The sequence below is a fragment of the Anabrus simplex genome, chromosome 7 (genome assembly GCF_040414725.1).
Source record: "Anabrus simplex isolate iqAnaSimp1 chromosome 7, ASM4041472v1, whole genome shotgun sequence".
Classification (NCBI taxonomy): Eukaryota; Metazoa; Arthropoda; class Insecta; order Orthoptera; family Tettigoniidae; genus Anabrus; species Anabrus simplex.
Genome location: NC_090271.1, coordinates 40,401,906 through 40,422,375, shown reverse-complemented (window position 1 = coordinate 40,422,375; position 20,470 = coordinate 40,401,906). Strand labels below are relative to the sequence as shown.

The 20,470-nt window shown below is 36.5% G+C and overlaps 1 protein-coding gene across 1 annotated transcript in view; it reads left to right on the top strand.

Annotated features, from left to right (window-relative positions):
* The first annotated feature begins 539 nt into the window (after positions 1-539).
* The window catches only part of LOC136877677 (hydrocephalus-inducing protein), an 83,519-nt gene continuing 63,588 nt past the window's right edge, over positions 540-20,470 (top strand). Inside the window, exon 1 of the mRNA XM_067151890.2 lies at positions 540-677. Coding sequence (XP_067007991.2) covers positions 540-677 — 138 coding nt within the window. The remainder of the gene's footprint in view (positions 678-20,470) is intronic.

The following is a 20,470-nucleotide window of genomic DNA, read 5'->3' as shown; positions in this document are numbered from 1 at the left end:
CCTGTAACTTCTTTTTCCTAAGTCCTAATCCCTTTTTCCAATACACAATTAAATAGTAGAGGGGGCATTCCTTCTCCTTGTCTGATGCCTGTAACATCAAATAGTTCAAACAATTCCCCTAAGAATTTAACCTTTGAAGTGGTGCCTGTTAATGTTTTGCGTGATTAATTCTCGTGTTTCCTGTCTACTTTGAATTCTTCCAGTACACAAAAAAGTGTCAGTCTGTATATAAAGTCACATGTATTTTTGAAGTCCACAAAAGTAATCACCGTTTGCCTTTTATGAATTTGTAGGGTGGTGGATTATTATTATTATTATTATTATTATTATTATTATTATTATTATTATTATTATTATTATTATTATTATTATTATTATTATTATTATTATTATGTTGTAAATTTGTTGCTTAATTGCAAGTAAGTATATTTTTTGGTTGGGTAACCTGAATTCTAACTTGTATGTCAGAGTAACAATAAAGTAACAATATATTTCTTATGTTTAGAGATAAGTGTGAATTTCTTCAGAAAAATGTTGAGATGGATAGCGAGCCAGACCACGAGACAATTGCTGGGACTGTTAGAACTTTTCCTCTCCTGGTGAATGCCATGGTGGACTATCCCCAGTACCAGTGCAAAACTGATAAGATTGAATTTAAAGAGACCCTCATGTTTATGGTAATGTATAACCCCAGCTATTGAAAACTCAGATTATTGCTTCATTCTTTTAAAGGACTAAGTATCTTGTTTTTGTTGACCCTTTTATGTTGCCTGATCTGATTGTCTTGCTGAATCTTGAACTAGTTGCCATTTTAATATTATAACAACTTTTAAGTAACAATAATTGTATGGCCTCAGCTAGTATGTGCAGGCATTTGAAGTTGTCACTATCTGCACTGCCTGCTTGTCAGTTTCAGTGTTCCATTTTGCTCTACCAGATGCCAGATATCTTTTGTTCAATCTATGTCTGAGTTTTAATTTAAACACCAAGTGTGGACCGAGTAGAGTAGGCTTCAGCTGAACAGCGGCTAATTTTGGCCATCCTTGAAGCTCTACATTTGGGAGATAGAGGAGCTGGTCCCACTGTTCGCTGTCCTTGGAATGGTTTACCCTGTTTAATGCACCAAGGCTATGACCACTGCCTTCTCACCTTCTTTGCAGCTCAAATCGCCTCTACAAATCTCCTTGGCCTGAATGAGAGCGTTACCCTGTAGGATACCTGCTGTACCCCTTCAGGCTATGGAATGAAAGCTTATTAAAACAAAAACAAAAGACAAGTGTGTCACAAGATCATCATATGACATGGAGCATTTAATTAACTTTCTTGCAGCCTTCAAAAATGTGACTACCACTGTCAGGTTTGAATATGCAGTCTAGGGACTGGAGGCCAGCACTCTACCTTACCCCTCCTACCCCAACAATATCTTCTCCTTAACAGCTGTCCGACACATCCAGTCAGTTGGTGGCAACCCGAATGTAAGATGTTATCACTGTTCTAAAGGGACCAGCAGGGAAGTGATTACTAAACTCTTTCATAATTCTTTTATGTAACTGTAATAATCTCAATATTTCCTACAACAAAAAATACACTAATTTGTTTTTCTTCTTCTAGATTCCTCAACAAATATTTTGAAACAAAATCTTCAAGGGTAACTGGCAAATTTTACATTCATACAGCAATCAAAACAATATTGAGAGGTATTTCCCCTTGCTAAGATAATAACAACTATTACCTCACAATACCAAGCACGAATTAGTCACCTTCCAAAGAAGAGATTTTAACTGATTAAATTTTCAATTTCACCATAATATAATCTTTTATCACACACAAGATGTGTCTGGCTCCATGGCTAAATGGTTAGTGTGCTGGCCTTTGGTCACTGGGGTCCTGGGTTCAATTCCCAGCTGGGTCAGTAATTTTAACCTTAATTGGTTAATTTCTCTGGCATGGGGACTGGGGGTGTGTGTGTTGTCTTCATCATCATTTAATCCTCATCACGATGCGCAGGTCGCCTACGGGAGTCAGATAAAAAGAGCTGCACCTGGCGAGCCGAACCTGTCCTCGGACATCCCGGCACTAAAAGCCATAAGCCATTTAATTTAATTTCATTTTACCACAAGATGTAATATACAAATAACTGCACATTAAGAAGAAAACAATAGTGCTATAAATACATAGTGTTCCATTCATTTTTAACTTGATTTTAGAATGTTAATTTTTTTAATTGCCATGTATTTTTTAATACCTTTGTATCTTCTACATGCTGAAGATTCTCCCAACAAGGGACAAAATATGTACTTTTAATTTAGATTAGATTAGATTAGTTAAGTATATTTATTTTAAAAAGATAATAATACAATTTTCTGGTATTGAAAAGGATGGACTCTTCTCAATTTTGACTTGAGTATTACATCAATACAGATGTTAAAAATGAAGTTCATTACATGCAAGAATAGAAACTTCATAAGATGACATGCCAGAGCAACCAAGTAGTTTCTATGCTGCTGCAGACTTCTTCCTTCCAAACTGCTGATCATATCTTACTGCTCATGCGCCTGGTCCACCATTGTGGTATTCAGGGTTGCAGCTGTTTTACTGAAGAACAGACTCTTTTAGATGAGGACAGTTTATTGATTTTAAAAGGTGTTGAAACAAGATTTTGTCTATAACATTACAACACGGCCCTTCCTAAACTTTAATATGAGTGCAGTTCGCCACAAAATTTTGGGCAAATAAATGTCATAAAATAACCTGAAAAATTTAAAATTGCCGCCGCATCTTGTTTTTGTCCAAACCCTGGACTACAAGATCGAGTCCTTGTATTGGCACAGCCAATATATATCGGGCCCAAGCATGGTGGCTGCCATTCTAAACCTGCCCCCTTCTTAGCTGGCTACTCAGCCGGAGAACGAGAGTCTCAGTCGCAGACTGTTTGTTTTCTGGCTATGCAAAAAAATTTTAAGGGCAGGGATAGCTTAAGGACTAGCAACAATAAAAATAAACACTAAATAAGGTTTTAAACATTTATTAAAACTAGCACTCTTCACAAAACTCAAATTTGAACAAAATCTTGTGGTTTTTTAAATTAAAAAAAACATCTTCTCTGCCGGTCTGTCTCGATAATATGGAATTTATTCCCCCAAAATTCAGCTGATTTAAATATCTGTAATTATACATATAATTATTAGCCTACGTTGAATGAAATAAATAATAATAAACTCTATTTGTGAGAAGACCTTCTCTACTAAAATCAGATTATTTTGAAATTAAAATTTCTTTGACTCAATAATCGTTAATGATTGAATTAACTCTTCCTCTAATTAATGAGAAATACCTAAAATAAATTTCTCCTGTCGAAATTTTCTTCACATTATTTTCCTCAAATTCTAAATTCATTAACTGGAATATTTCTATAATTATCATCTTAAAATTCTCCTTAATAATTACATAAATTGTGTAATTTAAGGGTATGAAAAATTGATCAGAACACACGCAGTAGACAAGAGATCAAGTCAGAATGTCGTCAAGAAAAATATCAGAATTCCCAAAATAATGGCAAATCACACATACCACATTCACACTAGGATACATGGTAACATTAAATAATATTTCATCAATATCACCTTCATTGAAAATTTTTTAACAATGTAGGGTTTACAATAAATGACTTCGTGAGTCCCATCCACGGGCATGACCCTTGCTTATTCATTTTTTTTCTAGTACATCAGACCCTATTCTATCTTATTTTGAAATGATATTCACTAAAGATTCACATCTCCGTAAAATATGATCAACGCAAAATCACGAAAAATTGATCAGAACACACGTAGTAGACAAGAGATCAAGTCAGAATGTCGTCAAGAAAAATATCACAGTTCCCAAAATAAATGCAAATCACACATACCACATTCACACTAGGAAATACGGTAACATTAAATAATATTTACAACAAATACTAGTCCTTGATTATTATTTTTAAATTTTAAACTATGTTGGGAATGTATCTTCGAACACCATATTTATTAACATTCAACTGTTCGATATATGTACCAACACAAATATTTACAAGAAAAGGTAAAAATTTCCCAAACATACCGGCCACCAAAAGGCACTGGCCTTTTAAGAAGGGAAGAGGAAAGATAATTCACTTCAGGCATAAACACATAACACAGATAGTCAGGGAGTTCATAAAGGTATAAATCACATCACTGTGTAACTCGAAACTTTTAGTATTCTTTCTCATTCTCAGGCAAAACACACAACTTCTTGATGGGTCGTTTTATGATACCAGAGTTTGTTCTCACAGTGGCGACCCGTACGAGGTTGTCTTCACCAGGATGAACAGACTCTATTATGCCCATTCGCCATTGCAGAGGTGGTAGGTTGTCATCTTTGATGAACACAAGATCTCCAATTCGAAGATTAGGATGTTTCTCAGTCCACTTGTGACGCTGCTGCAGAGTGTTAATATATTCCCTATGCCATTGTTTCCAGAAGTCCTGGGTCATCTTTTGAAGATGTTGCCATCTGGAAAGTCTGTTTATGGCACAGTGAACAAGGTCATGATCAGGAAGTGCAGTAATTTGTTCCCCAATTAGGAAATGAGATGGGGTTAAACAAGATAAGTCTGTAGGATCATCGCTGAGTCTTGTTAGAGGACGAGAATCCAGGCAGGCCTCTATTTGGGAAGAAAGGGTAGTTAATTCTTCAAAGGTAAGCACCGTGCTACCCATAGTTCTTCGCAGATGGTACTTGAAAGATTTCACCATGGACTCCCAAACTCCGCCAAAATGCGGTGCTGATGGAGGGATGAAATGCCAGGCGATTCCCTTTGTGGTTGCAGCTTCGACAATATTTCTGTTTTGATCAGAATCTTGGAGAAATTCTTGCAGTTCTTTCAGCTCCCTTGCAGCACCGATGAAGTTAGTGCCATTGTCGCTATAGATATTTGATGGACATCCTCTGCGTGACGTGAAACGTCGCAGTGAGGCCATGAATGCATCCGTTGTAAGGTCTGAGACAACTTCCAAATGTACAGCTCTTGTGGCAAGGCAAGTGAAGATGGCAACGTAGGCCTTGCCTGTTCGTTTGCTTCGCAGTGTTCCAATTCTTATAAAAAATGGACCAGCATAGTCTATCCCCACGTTCAGGAATGGTCTTGCAGGGGTGATTCTTTCTTTGGGAAGATTTCCCATTTTCTGTTGATTTGTTGTCAATTTTAATTTGTAGCATGGCAAGCATGAATGAATGCACCCTTTAACGACTTGTCGAATTCTTGGAATCCAATATCTCCCACGTAATGATGATATCAGGAGTTGGGGCCCAGCGTGCAGTAATCTTTGATGTTCACTTAAAATAATAAGTTTCGTGAGGTGATGCTTGGGAGGTAATATAAGTTGATGTTTAGCTTCGTAAGAGATGGATGATGCATTGTACAGTCTTCCACCAACACGAAGATAGCCATGTTGGTCCAGAGTCGGGCTTAAATTCCTAATTTTGCTAGCTGAGTGAATGTTCTTTCCTTGCTCGAGGCAACGAATTTCTTCACGATAGGATATTGCTTGAACAATCTTGATACATACATTGAGGGCATTACTTATTTCTTGAGGCCTTAACGGGGACATGTCGCGATCATCGGGGTTTCTCCTGCAGTTTGAAGCAAATCTGAGGCAATAGCTAATCGTCCTGAGTAGTCGGTTTAACGAAGAGAATGTGTTTAGAAATGAGTCGTTATGTTGCACAATAACAAGTGAAGTTAATTTTCTTTTGTCTGGTATCTTGTTAGGGTCGGAGATAGTTTCTTGTTTCGGCCAAGCTGAGGGTTCTAAGCACAGCCAGGCTGGACCGTGCCACCACAGCATGTTGTTCTTCATGTCTGTTGGTTCAATGCCTTGCGAGACAAGATCAGCTGGGTTATCCTGTGATTTAACATGAGACCAGTGATTCGAGGGAGCAATTTCTTGAATTTCTGCAACCCTATTTGCTACGAACGTCTTCCATTTAGTGGGGCACGCATTTAACCATGCTAGTACAATTGTCGAGTCAGTCCAAAGCTGTATTTTAGTGAATGGCAGTTGTAGAGAGGCAAGTGTTTTCTTCAGGAGATGGGAGAGCAGTAAGGCACCACACAATTCTAGTCGGGGAATTGAGACTTGCTTTAAAGGTGCGACTCTCGATTTTGCGCATAACAATCTGATAAGAACGTCACCCTTGCTGTTCACAGACCTCACGTAAATACAGGCGCCATAAGCGTGATGTGAAGCATCGCAGAAACCATGGATGTCTATGGACTTGGTTTTCCCTTCAGCGAGAACACACCTTGGGACCTTGATGCTATTAAGCGTGGGGATCTGATCATATAATTTCAACCAAATATCAAGTAAGTTTACTGGTAAAGGGTCATCCCATCCTGACCTTTCCTGCCAGAGACGTTGCATGAAAACCTTGAAGCTGATTATTACAGGGCTTATAAATCCAAGTGGGTCGAAAATTGAGGATATCGTTGAGAGCACCATTCTCTTTGTGAACGTCGTATCACCCATTAATTCTTGAAAATTTGCGTTACAGTTTATTTGAAACATGTCCGTGGATGGATGCGAAGTCAACCCTAATGTCTTTACCATGTCACTAACGTTGTCAGTTAACGAGTGCTTAGTTTCTCGTAAGCTTTCTGGGATGGAGTTCAGTAATTCAGGGCTATTGGAACACCATTTTCGCAAAGGAAACCCTGCACGACCGAGAAGCTGTTGTAACTCGATTCGCAGCTCCAGGGCTTCTTCTAAAGTATCTGCTCCAGAAAGACAGTCATCAACATAGAAGTCACGTTTGAGGATCGCGGCCGCTCTCGGGAAATCGGACGCTTCTTCGAGTGCTAATTGCTGGAGACATCTTGTGGACAGAAATGATGCTGCAGACGTGCCGTATGTGACAGTGTTAAGAGCATAAGATTTTAGATTATCTTGAGGATGTTCTCTCCATAGGATGCACTGTAAGTGTCGATGTTTAGGATGAACCATTATCTGGCGGTACATCTTTTCAATATCAGCGGTGAAAGCAATATTGTGAGTGCGGAATCTCATAACTGTTGAGCAGAGATCCTCTTGAATTGTAGGTCCTACCATTAAGATATCGTTTAAGGCAGTACCGTTGTCAGTCCTTGCTGATCCATCAAATACGACTCTTGTTTTAGTAGTGCTGCTAGAATGCTTGACAACAACATGATGAGGCATATAATATCTTTCTCCTTCAACGGGTTCTGACTGAAGTTCCGTCATGTGTCCAAGGGTCTGGTACTCTCTCATGAAGGTGATGTAATTTTTACGAAGGTCGTCTTGAGTTTGTAGTTTCCGTTCTAATAGATGAAAACGTCGGCTGGCAGTCTGCATTGAGTTTCCAAGTTGCAACTCTCTCTTAAGGGGTAGCTCTACGATGAATCTCCCAGTTTCATCTCTTCTTGTGGTGTCCTTGAAATGGGCTTCACATTCCTTCTCTTCAGGTGAGTGTGTAACATGGTTCACTTCCTCGAGGCTCCAGAACTTCTGAATTTGTATTTCTAAGTTGAGGTCAGATCTGATAAAGAGCGACTTGGTTGGTGTCTTCTCTTCCCTTTCTCGATTGAGTTGTGAATATTCTCTGCTGAGAATCCATCCTAGCTGTGTGTTCTGTAGGCATGGGTACCCTTGTTGGCTTTTTCTTCCGGGTTGCAGGAGCTGTAAGAAAAACTGTGCGCCAATCAGTAAATTGGTAGCCTGAGGGATGTGAAAGTCAGGATCAGCGAGAGTGATGTCTTGTGGAATGTTCCAGTCCTTCCAATTGATATGTGAGACAGGTATATTGCCAGTTATTCTGGGAAGAACAATACATTCCATGTTGAAGTGATAATCGTTGATTGTTGAGTGAACCTCAATATTCACTGCTGTGTTTGCTTGGGATGTGAGTTCACCAAAAGCTTGCAGTGTTATGGCGCTGGTCTTTTTCTTTTTCAGTCTCAGTTGTTGCACCATGTGTTCGGACATAAAGTTACTCTGCGAACCATTGTCGAGTATGGCACGAACTAAATGAAATCTTCCCTGACCGTCCTTGATCTTTACTAAAGCCATACTCAGAAGTATCTGATTCTTGGATGTGCTTCTCAGAGAATGATAAGATGATTGTTGTGAATTGTTGTTTTGATTTGCAGGAGATGATATATGGTCAGTCTCATGATGCAACAACGTGTGGTGATATTTGTTACATAATCTACATGATGTTTTTGATGTGCATGCCTTCCAAGTGTGAGATGAGCTCAGGCAATTGCTGCATAGATTTTTATCCTTTACTACTTTGAACCTTTCATCACAATCTAATTTAAGAAAGTCTGGGCACCTATAAAGCTGATGTTCATCTGAACAGATACAACATTGTCTTGACGTTGTAATGTATGACTGTTGAGCTGTGATTTTTGACCTTGAACTTGTCTGATGGTTTTGCGATAGACTGGGAGAGGGGTTAGAGGCACAAAGTTGCAATGTCTGACAACGTCTCTCCAAGAACTTAACAAGTTCTTTAAACTCTACAGCTTCTAGGTGAGAATGTTTATTTTCGAATTCTAATCTCAATTTCTTATCCACTCGCGATAGTAAAAGCTCGTTTAGGAGAAGATCTAGAATGCTTATCTTAGTATCGAGTGCGTTCAGCGCATCAATGCTACCTCGGAATTTGTTTACGAGTTGGCGTATCTCTGTTTTGGTTGAACATACTTTACCCGGTGATTCTAGGATCTGTTTAATATATTCAGCAGCTATTAATTTTGGCGAGTGATACCTGCTCACGAGAAGGTCATAAGCTACAGTAAAATTGGAGTCTGAAATGCCAATATTCCTAATAGCATCCTTGGCTTCACCTTTAAGCGAGGATAACATATAATGAAACTTCTCAACATTTGATAGATCATTGTTATTAACTATCAAGTTCTGAAAGGTGTCCCTGAAGTGAACCCAAGTTGTTAATGTACCGTCAAATGTAGGGAGCTAAATGTGAAGTCTGGGAAATGATAGCCTTTCTAAGCTTAGCTTCCAGAAGATCGCTCTTATTTTCGAATTCCTGGTGGTAATCGATATGTGAATCGATACTTTCGTCATCATTTAGCTCGAGTTCAGTTTGAATGTATTTGAAATCTTCCTTAAGAGAAAGTAGCCTATTCAGTTTTACTTCGATTAAAGTTGTGTCTGCCGTATCAAGTTCTGAGCTCACAAAGCTTTGTATGCGTGTTAAACCGGCTTTAAGAACGGATCTTTTCTTTATTAGAGCTCTCTTTGTATCGGGATCCATGTTGCATTTGTAGAGATTAATACGAATGACTGGTGTCGTCTTTACGTCTCAATTCCGTCTAATTTCCGCCTTCTAAATCATGTGGCACAAATGTAACCATGTTAGAATTTCCATGCCATGGCTATTAGTTCTCATATGTCACACTAGATGATGCTACTTGTCATTATAACGATGTGCAATCCGTTGTTTTGTACAGGTGGCTTATTCTCTTTGGTACAGGTTAGTTTGTAAACACTACGGTAGATGTCATAATCGAAATGTCCAAGGCAATGCGTTGAAACACTCAAATCAACATGTTTCACGAAATTGATGCAGTAAGTAATAGTATTTCATTAGATTATATCCTTTGATACCTTGTAAATACCAAAACTTGCCAGGTTCATGGAGTTTGCCGTTGAAATCCATATCCAGGCCGGAGGACCAATGTTGGGAATGTATCTTCGAACACCATATTTATTAACATTCAACTGTTCGATATATGTACCAACACAAATATTTACAAGAAAAGGTAAAAATTTCCCAAACAAACTAAGTCATGGAAGATTTCAGATGATGGTATCAGCTAAAGAAATACCATTGCGACAAAATGGAATGTAATGACATCAGGATATCACTTCAATAATGAAACTAAGCTCAACAACGATGTTCATGAGAATGTTAGAGATAGATATCATCGGAAATATCATATAGCAAGTAACAACTCTCATTATTGTTCCGTATTGAAGATGACGTTAGGCATAGATGTCAAGGATAATTAAATAAAAAACCACCTATTCAATACTTTCCACGTTTAATGTGGTTATTATCTACATGATTTTATGTAGACTCATTTGGACAGGTACATGTTTCACCCATTATTTTGGGCATCTTCAGCCTGTAAACAACCTTTAGGTCAAGGTTTGGGACCTTTTTAACTAATATAAACATACTAATATATACACTATATACAACATATACATTATATACAAAATATACAAACATAAGTCAATACAGTAAAGTTTTTTGGTCCTAATCTATTTAATATGGAAAAAGTCCAAAACTAAAATGGATCTTCTTTTCGGTGAAGAGGATTGCAAATTAAGTACTTGACGTATCGTGTCTGGTGACAGGATGTGTCGTCAACAATAAGTGAACTGATTGTAGGTTGGTCAAGATTGAAAAATATAAATTTAAATTGAATGTGTTTTAACTTGGCAGTTCTGGTTAACTCAAAATGTTCAAAACTAAAAATAAAATGAAACGGATCTTCTTTTTTCTTGAGAAGGGGTGATATTAAAACTGGAGCTTGTTTGACCCACGATTTTCATTTTCATGTTCCTGACGTAACTAATATTTAAATGAGTTGTCGTGTACAAGTGGAGATTCAAAAACCGATTGTTGTAGGTAGACTGGTCAAAAACGTTGTGAATGAAACTGTTAGCGTCTTGACTTTGGGTCTTATGTAATGTCAAGGAATTGACAAGAGTACAATATTTAGCTGTTTCATAGTTTTAGGCTGCTGCTTAATTGGGAAGAGACATCCTAGACACTTGATACAGTCTTGTGTGAAAATTGTTCCCGTTGATGTGTTGCTTGGTCTTTGGGAGGGATCTTAAGAATATCTGTAATGAAGTAGAAAATAATTTCGAATTAAAAATTTTTGAGCACGCATTGTGATAAAATGTATTAAATTAACACCTCTTAACTGTAAAATGACTTACTTGTTCAGTTAATACTAGATGGATCTGTCTGTTCCGGCAGCGCCTGTCTTGTCACCATTTCTACTCCTGGTGTTGTAATGGTGCGGTAATGGAGGGGCGGGGCATGGAGGGAGAGTGGGGGTAGGCTGGTCTATGGGCGTGTGTGCTGTTGCTGGAGGGGAGTTTCTAGAAGCAAAATGGGCGGGTTTAACTTTTGGCATGATGGATGAAGCATTTGAGTGTGGAGATTTAAATAAATGAGGGATTTTGTTTTGATCTGAATTCACGATATTAATTAATCTAGGTGTTAATTCGTACAAAGGATTTTTAATTTCATTGACGTCGTTGAGATTTTTATTTTTATTGTAGGTTTGGTCTAAAAAGATGTGTAGGTTTTCCAGTTCATTCATTAATTTCCCTTTACCTATGCTTCTAATGATGGTAAGATCTTTCTCTATGGATGTAAAGTGATGGCCCGTTTCTCTCATATGTTGGCTCATCGCTGAGTACTTATTGTGTTTTTGAGCGTTATAATGTTCCAGATATCTCGTGTTAAAGCTGCGGCCAGTCTGTCCGATATAAGAAAAACCACATTGTGTACATGTTAGTTTATATATGCCGGACCTTGAATAATGGTTGCTATTGTGATTGACCTTGTTGTGGTTAAAAAACATGTTTCGATTAGTGTTAACTGTCCTGAAGGCTATATTGATATTGTGCTTCTTTAAAGTATTTGCGATCTGATGGACGGCTGGGTTGTTATATGTAAATGTGGCGAAACTGGTTTTTTTAGGTTTTTCTGAGGTGAGGTTAGTGGACAATTTAATTTTGATTTTATTAATCAAACGGTTGACCATATCTATTTTAAACCCGTTCAGTTGAGCAAGATTCCTTATGTACTTCAGTTCAAGTTTTAAATTGTTGGGAGAAAGAGGAATTTTTAAAGCTCTATAAATTAAATTATAGAAAGAGGCTTGTTTTTGGGACTTGGGGTGTATGGATGAATTCATAATAGTTAAGGGAGAGTGTGTAGGTTTCCTGTATATTCGAAAATCGAAGGTATTATGTCCGCGTGTAATAGTTAAGTCCAAAAAGTTTAATGAGTTCCTAACCTCATCCTCTTTAGTAAACTTAACATTGGGGTCAATTTTGTTTAGGGACTCCAAGATCTCGTCACTATTAGTGACATTTTTGTCGAAAATTATGAAGGTATCGTCTACAAATCTCAGCCATAAACATACGCCTTTTATTTGTGTTATAATTTTTGTGTGTTCTATTGTGTCCATATAAATGTCTGCTAAGATGCCAGAAAGAGGGTCGCCCATCGCTAAGCCTTTTTGTTGGTAAAACTTTCCATTGAAAGAGAAAAAGTTGTTGCTTAAGACAAAATTTAATATCTTCATGAATTCTTCAATTTCCATCTTACTAAGGCCGCTGTGTTTATTGATATTATCACTGATAATTCTTACAGTTTCTTTGGTAGGGATGTTTGGGTACATATTTACGACGTCATAGGAGCACATTGAGTGATTGGGGCGCAGCTTAAACTTGTTTAAAATTTCGCATAAAGTGAATGAATTTTTTAAAGGGTGTTTATTATTGAATACGTAATGTTTTTTTAGAAAGCCGTGAATGAATTTTGATACTTTATAGGTGGGGCTGTTTCTACAGTTTATGATAGGGCGTATTGGAATGTCCTTCTTATGAATCTTTGGTAAGGCTCTGGCTGTCGGAATACTAGGGTTCATGTTAAAAAGTTTTTGTTGTTCTTGTTCATTGAAAAGAAAGTTAGAACTTCTTATTAGAGTTTTTAGATTTCGCTGAATTCTCGTGGTTGGATCTTTGTTGACTATTGTGTATATTTTGTCCTTAAAAAAGTCTTCTGTTTTTTGAATGTATGTGTTTTGATCTAGGAGAACTGTGGATCCTCCTTTGTCCGCTTTTGTGACAATAATGTTGTTGTCGTCTATTTTCTTTTTTACGTTCTGGATCAATTTTTTGTGGTCGAAATTTGAATATGCGTTTATTTCTTCCGCTAGTTTTGGTAGTTTCTTTTTTACCTCAAATCTGGTATCATTTTGTGTTTCTAAAGGGAGTTTAGAAATGTTAGCCTCGATCTCGGCTACTGTGTTGATAATATCCGTTTCTTTTTTCTTGCTAGGCCAGTTATGTTTTAAGCCTTTATTCAAGATCCCCATTTCTTCTTCAGAGAACTGCACGTCTGTCAAATTAACTACTGTGGGTGTATTGTTCTGTGAGGGAGCCGCTTTTTGCGTGTCTGAACTGCGTTTTGGTAATCGTGATTGGGATGCTTTTAATTGAGATAGTTTCTTGTCGAGAGTAACTTGCTTCCTATCCAATAAAGCAATCAGTTTATTGTCCACATGTAGCTGGAAAGAGTTCCATTCTAACGGATGTAAAGCCTGAGCTAACGCTAAATGAACTCTATATAACTGCAGATTTAAAAGCGACTTCTTTTTATATGACGCTTTAATTTCATTTCTTAACCAAATGTCGTTGACCTTGTTTTGAACTCTAATCAAACTTTGGTTAGATAAGTTTTTTCGCTGTGTAGGTTTCAAAAATTTTGGGATCAATTTTAGTTCTAGACACTGTTTTAGAAAGGCTATGTCTTTAGTTAGTTTACAAATCTTGACCTTAAGGTTGAAGTACCTATTTAAACGGTATTTTGCCTGGTTGGCTACCAAATTACAAGTAACAACTCTCATTATTGTTCCGTATTGAAGATGACGTTAGGCATAGATGTCAAGGATAATTAAATAAAAAACCACCTATTCAATACTTTCCACGTTTAATGTGGTTATTATCTACATGATTTTATGTAGACTCATTTGGACAGGTACATGTTTCACCCATTATTTTGGGCATCTTCAGCCTGTAAACAACCTTTAGGTCAAGGTTTGGGACCTTTTTAACTAATATAAACATACTAATATATACACTATATACAACATATACATTATATACAAAATATACAAACATAAGTCAATACAGTAAAGTTTTTTGGTCCTAATCTATTTAATATGGAAAAAGTCCAAAACTAAAATGGATCTTCTTTTCGGTGAAGAGGATTGCAAATTAAGTACTTGACGTATCGTGTCTGGTGACAGGATGTGTCGTCAACAATAAGTGAACTGATTGTAGGTTGGTCAAGATTGAAAAATATAAATTTAAATTGAATGTGTTTTAACTTGGCAGTTCTGGTTAACTCAAAATGTTCAAAACTAAAAATAAAATGAAACGGATCTTCTTTTTTCTTGAGAAGGGGTGATATTAAAACTGGAGCTTGTTTGACCCACGATTTTCATTTTCATGTTCCTGACGTAACTAATATTTAAATGAGTTGTCGTGTACAAGTGGAGATTCAAAAGCCGATTGTTGTAGGTAGACTGGTCAAAAACGTTGTGAATGAAACTGTTAGCGTCTTGACTTTGGGTCTTATGTAACGTCAAGGAATTGACAAGAGTACAATATTTAGCTGTTTCATAGTTTTAGGCTGCTGCTTAATTGGGAAGAGACATCCTAGACACTTGATACAGTCTTGTGTGAAAATTGTTCCCGTTGATGTGTTGCTTGGTCTTTGGGAGGGATCTTAAGAATATCTGTAATGAAGTAGAAAATAATTTCGAATTAAAAATTTTTGAGCACGCATTGTGATAAAATGTATTAAATTAACACCTCTTAACTGTAAAATGACTTACTTGTTCAGTTAATACTAGATGGATCTGTCTGTTCCGGCAGCGCCTGTCTTGTCACCATTTCTACTCCTGGTGTTGTAATGGTGCGGTAATGGAGGGGCGGGGCATGGAGGGAGAGTGGGGGTAGGCTGGTCTATGGGCGTGTGTGCTGTTGCTGGAGGGGAGTTTCTAGAAGCAAAATGGGCGGGTTTAACTTTTGGCATGATGGATGAAGCATTTGAGTGTGGAGATTTAAATAAATGAGGGATTTTGTTTTGATCTGAATTCACGATATTAATTAATCTAGGTGTTAATTCGTACAAAGGATTTTTAATTTCATTGACGTCGTTGAGATTTTTATTTTTATTGTAGGTTTGGTCTAAAAAGATGTGTAGGTTTTCCAGTTCATTCATTAATTTCCCTTTACCTATGCTTCTAATGATGGTAAGATCTTTCTCTATGGATGTAAAGTGATGGCCCGTTTCTCTCATATGTTGGCTCATCGCTGAGTACTTATTGTGTTTTTGAGCGTTATAATGTTCCAGATATCTCGTGTTAAAGCTGCGGCCAGTCTGTCCGATATAAGAAAAACCACATTGTGTACATGTTAGTTTATATATGCCGGACCTTGAATAATGGTTGCTATTGTGATTGACCTTGTTGTGGTTAAAAAACATGTTTCGATTAGTGTTAACTGTCCTGAAGGCTATATTGATATTGTGCTTCTTTAAAGTATTTGCGATCTGATGGACGGCTGGGTTGTTATATGTAAATGTGGCGAAACTGGTTTTTTTTAGGTTTTTCTGAGGTGAGGTTAGTGGACAATTTAATTTTGATTTTATTAATCAAACGGTTGACCATATCTATTTTAAACCCGTTCAGTTGAGCAAGATTCCTTATGTACTTCAGTTCAAGTTTTAAATTGTTGGGAGAAAGAGGAATTTTTAAAGCTCTATAAATTAAATTATAGAAAGAGGCTTGTTTTTGGGACTTGGGGTGTATGGATGAATTCATAATAGTTAAGGGAGAGTGTGTAGGTTTCCTGTATATTCGAAAATCGAAGGTATTATGTCCGCGTGTAATAGTTAAGTCCAAAAAGTTTAATGAGTTCCTAACCTCATCCTCTTTAGTAAACTTAACATTGGGGTCAATTTTGTTTAGGGACTCCAAGATCTCGTCACTATTAGTGACATTTTTGTCGAAAATTATGAAGGTATCGTCTACAAATCTCAGCCATAAACATACGCCTTTTATTTGTGTTATAATTTTTGTGTGTTCTATTGTGTCCATATAAATGTCTGCTAAGATGCCAGAAAGAGGGTCGCCCATCGCTAAGCCTTTTTGTTGGTAAAACTTTCCATTGAAAGAGAAAAAGTTGTTGCTTAAGACAAAATTTAATATCTTCATGAATTCTTCAATTTCCATCTTACTAAGGCCGCTGTGTTTATTGATATTATCACTGATAATTCTTACAGTTTCTTTGGTAGGGATGTTTGGGTACATATTTACGACGTCATAGGAGCACATTGAGTGATTGGGGCGCAGCTTAAACTTGTTTAAAATTTCGCATAAAGTGAATGAATTTTTTAAAGGGTGTTTATTATTGAATACGTAATGTTTTTTTAGAAAGCCGTGAATGAATTTTGATACTTTATAGGTGGGGCTGTTTCTACAGTTTATGATAGGGCGTATTGGAATGTCCTTCTTATGAATCTTTGGTAAGGCTCTGGCTGTCGGAATACTAGGGTTCATGTTAAAAAGTTTTTGTTGTTCTTGTTCATTGAAAAGAAAGTTAGAACTTCTTATTAGAGTTTTTAGATTTCGCTGAATTCTCGTGGTTGGATCTTTGTTGACTATTGTGTATATTTTGTCCTTAAAAAAGTCTTCTGTTTTTTGAATGTATGTGTTTTGATCTAGGAGAACTGTGGATCCTCCTTTGTCCGCTTTTGTGACAATAATGTTGTTGTCGTCTATTTTCTTTTTTACGTTCTGGATCAATTTTTTGTGGTCGAAATTTGAATATGCGTTTATTTCTTCCGCTAGTTTTGGTAGTTTCTTTTTTACCTCAAATCTGGTATCATTTTGTGTTTCTAAAGGGAGTTTAGAAATGTTAGCCTCGATCTCGGCTACTGTGTTGATAATATCCGTTTCTTTTTTCTTGCTAGGCCAGTTATGTTTTAAGCCTTTATTCAAGATCCCCATTTCTTCTTCAGAGAACTGCACGTCTGTCAAATTAACTACTGTGGGTGTATTGTTCTGTGAGGGAGCCGCTTTTTGCGTGTCTGAACTGCGTTTTGGTAATCGTGATTGGGATGCTTTTAATTGAGATAGTTTCTTGTCGAGAGTAACTTGCTTCCTATCCAATAAAGCAATCAGTTTATTGTCCACATGTAGCTGGAAAGAGTTCCATTCTAACGGATGTAAAGCCTGAGCTAACGCTAAATGAACTTTATATAACTGCAGATTTAAAAGCGACTTCTTTTTATATGACGCTTTAATTTCATTTCTTAACCAAATGTCGTTGACCTTGTTTTGAACTCTAATCAAACTTTGGTTAGATAAGTTTTTTCGCTGTGTAGGTTTCAAAAATTTTGGGATCAATTTTAGTTCTAGACACTGTTTTAGAAAGGCTATGTCTTTAGTTAGTTTACAAATCTTGACCTTAAGGTTGAAGTACCTATTTAAACGGTATTTTGCCTGGTTGGCTACCAAATTACAAGTAACAACTCTCATTATTGTTCCGTATTGAAGATGACGTTAGGCATAGATGTCAAGGATAATTAAATAAAAAACCACCTATTCAATACTTTCCACGTTTAATGTGGTTATTATCTACATGATTTTATGTAGACTCATTTGGACAGGTACATGTTTCACCCATTATTTTGGGCATCTTCAGCCTGTAAACAACCTTTAGGTCAAGGTTTGGGACCTTTTTAACTAATATAAACATACTAATATATACACTATATACAACATATACATTATATACAAAATATACAAACATAAGTCAATACAGTAAAGTTTTTTGGTCCTAATCTATTTAATATGGAAAAAGTCCAAAACTAAAATGGATCTTCTTTTCGGTGAAGAGGATTGCAAATTAAGTACTTGACGTATCGTGTCTGGTGACAGGATGTGTCGTCAACAATAAGTGAACTGATTGTAGGTTGGTCAAGATTGAAAAATATAAATTTAAATTGAATGTGTTTTAACTTGGCAGTTCTGGTTAACTCAAAATGTTCAAAACTAAAAATAAAATGAAACGGATCTTCTTTTTTCTTGAGAAGGGGTGATATTAAAACTGGAGCTTGTTTGACCCACGATTTTCATTTTCATGTTCCTGACGTAACTAATATTTAAATGAGTTGTCGTGTACAAGTGGAGATTCAAAAGCCGATTGTTGTAGGTAGACTGGTCAAAAACGTTGTGAATGAAACTGTTAGCGTCTTGACTTTACCGCACCATTACAACACCAGGAGTAGAAATGGTGACAAGACAGGCGCTGCCGGAACAGACAGATCCATCTAGTATTAACTGAACAAGTAAGTCATTTTACAGTTAAGAGGTGTTAATTTAATACATTTTATCACAATGCGTGCTCAAAAATTTTTAATTCGAAATTATTTTCTACTTCATTACAGATATTCTTAAGATCCCTCCCAAAGACCAAGCAACACATCAACGGGAACAATTTTCACACAAGACTGTATCAAGTGTCTAGGATGTCTCTTCCCAATTAAGCAGCAGCCTAAAACTATGAAACAGCTAAATATTGTACTCTTGTCAATTCCTTGACGTTACATAAGACCCAAAGTCAAGACGCTAACAGTTTCATTCACAACGTTTTTGACCAGTCTACCTACAACAATCGGCTTTTGAATCTCCACTTGTACACGACAACTCATTTAAATATTAGTTACGTCAGGAACATGAAAATGAAAATCGTGGGTCAAACAAGCTCCAGTTTTAATATCACCCCTTCTCAAGAAAAAAGAAGATCCGTTTCATTTTATTTTTAGTTTTGAACATTTTGAGTTAACCAGAACTGCCAAGTTAAAACACATTCAATTTAAATTTATATTTTTCAATCTTGACCAACCTACAATCAGTTCACTTATTGTTGACGACACATCCTGTCACCAGACACGATACGTCAAGTACTTAATTTGCAATCCTCTTCACCGAAAAGAAGATCCATTTTAGTTTTGGACTTTTTCCATATTAAATAGATTAGGACCAAAAAACTTTACTGTATTGACTTATGTTTGTATATTTTGTATATAATGTATATGTTGTATATAGTGTATATATTAGTATGTTTATATTAGTTAAAAAGGTCCCAAACCTTGACCTAAAGGTTGTTTACAGGCTGAAGATGCCCAAAATAATGGGTGAAACATGTACCTGTCCAAATGAGTCTACATAAAATCATGTAGATAATAACCACATTAAACGTGGAAAGTATTGAATAGGTGGTTTTTTATTTAATTATCCTTGACATCTATGCCTAACGTCATCTTCAATACGGAACAATAATGAGAGTTGTTACTTGTAATTTGGTAGCCAACCAGGCAAAATACCGTTTAAATAGGTACTTCAACCTTAAGGTCAAGATTTGTAAACTAACTAAAGACATAGCCTTTCTAAAACAGTGTCTAGAACTAAAATTGATCCCAAAATTTTTGAAACCTACACAGCGAAAAAACTTATCTAACCAAAGTTTGATTAGAGTTCAAAACAAGGTCAACGACATTTGGTTAAGAAATGAAATTAAAGCGTCATATAAAAAGAAGTCGCTTTTAAATCTGCAGTTATATAGAGTTCATTTAGCGTTAGCTCAGGCTTTACATCCGTTAGAATGGAACTCTTTCCAGCTACATGTGGACAATAAACTGATTGCTTTATTGGATAGGAAGCAAGTTACTCTCGACAAGAAACTATCTCAATTAAAAGCATCCCAATCACGATTACCAAAACGCAGTTCAGACACGCAAAAAGCGGCTCCCTCACAGAACAATACACCCACAGTAGTTAATTTGACAGACGTGCAGTTCTCTGAAGAAGAAATGGGGATCTTGAATAAAGGCTTAAAACATAACTGGCCTAGCAAGAAAAAAGAAACGGATATTATCAACACAGTAGCCGAGATCGAGGCTAACATTTCTAAACTCCCTTTAGAAACACAAAATGATACCAGATTTGAGGTAAAAAAGAAACTACCAAAACTAGCGGAAGAAATAAACGCATATTCAAATTTCGACCACAAAAAATTGATCCAGAACGTAAAAAAGAAAATAGACGACAACAACATTATTGTCACAAAAGCGGACAAAGGAGGATCCACAGTTCTCCTAGATCAAAACACATACATTCAAAAAACAGAAGACTTTTTTAAGGACAAAATATACACAATAGTCAACAAAGATCCAACCACGAGAATTCAGCGAAATCTAAAAACTCTAATAAGAAGTTCTAACTTTCTTTTCAATGAACAAGAACAACAAAAACTTTTTAACATGAACCCTAGTATTCCGACAGCCAGAGCCTTACCAAAGATTCATAAGAAGGACATTCCAATACGCCCTATCATAAACTGTAGAAACAGCCCCACCTATAAAGTATCAAAATTCATTCACGGCTTTCTAAAAAAACATTACGTATTCAATAATAAACACCCTTTAAAAAATTCATTCACTTTATGCGAAATTTTAAACAAGTTTAAGCTGCGCCCCAATCACTCAATGTGCTCCTATGACGTCGTAAATATGTACCCAAACATCC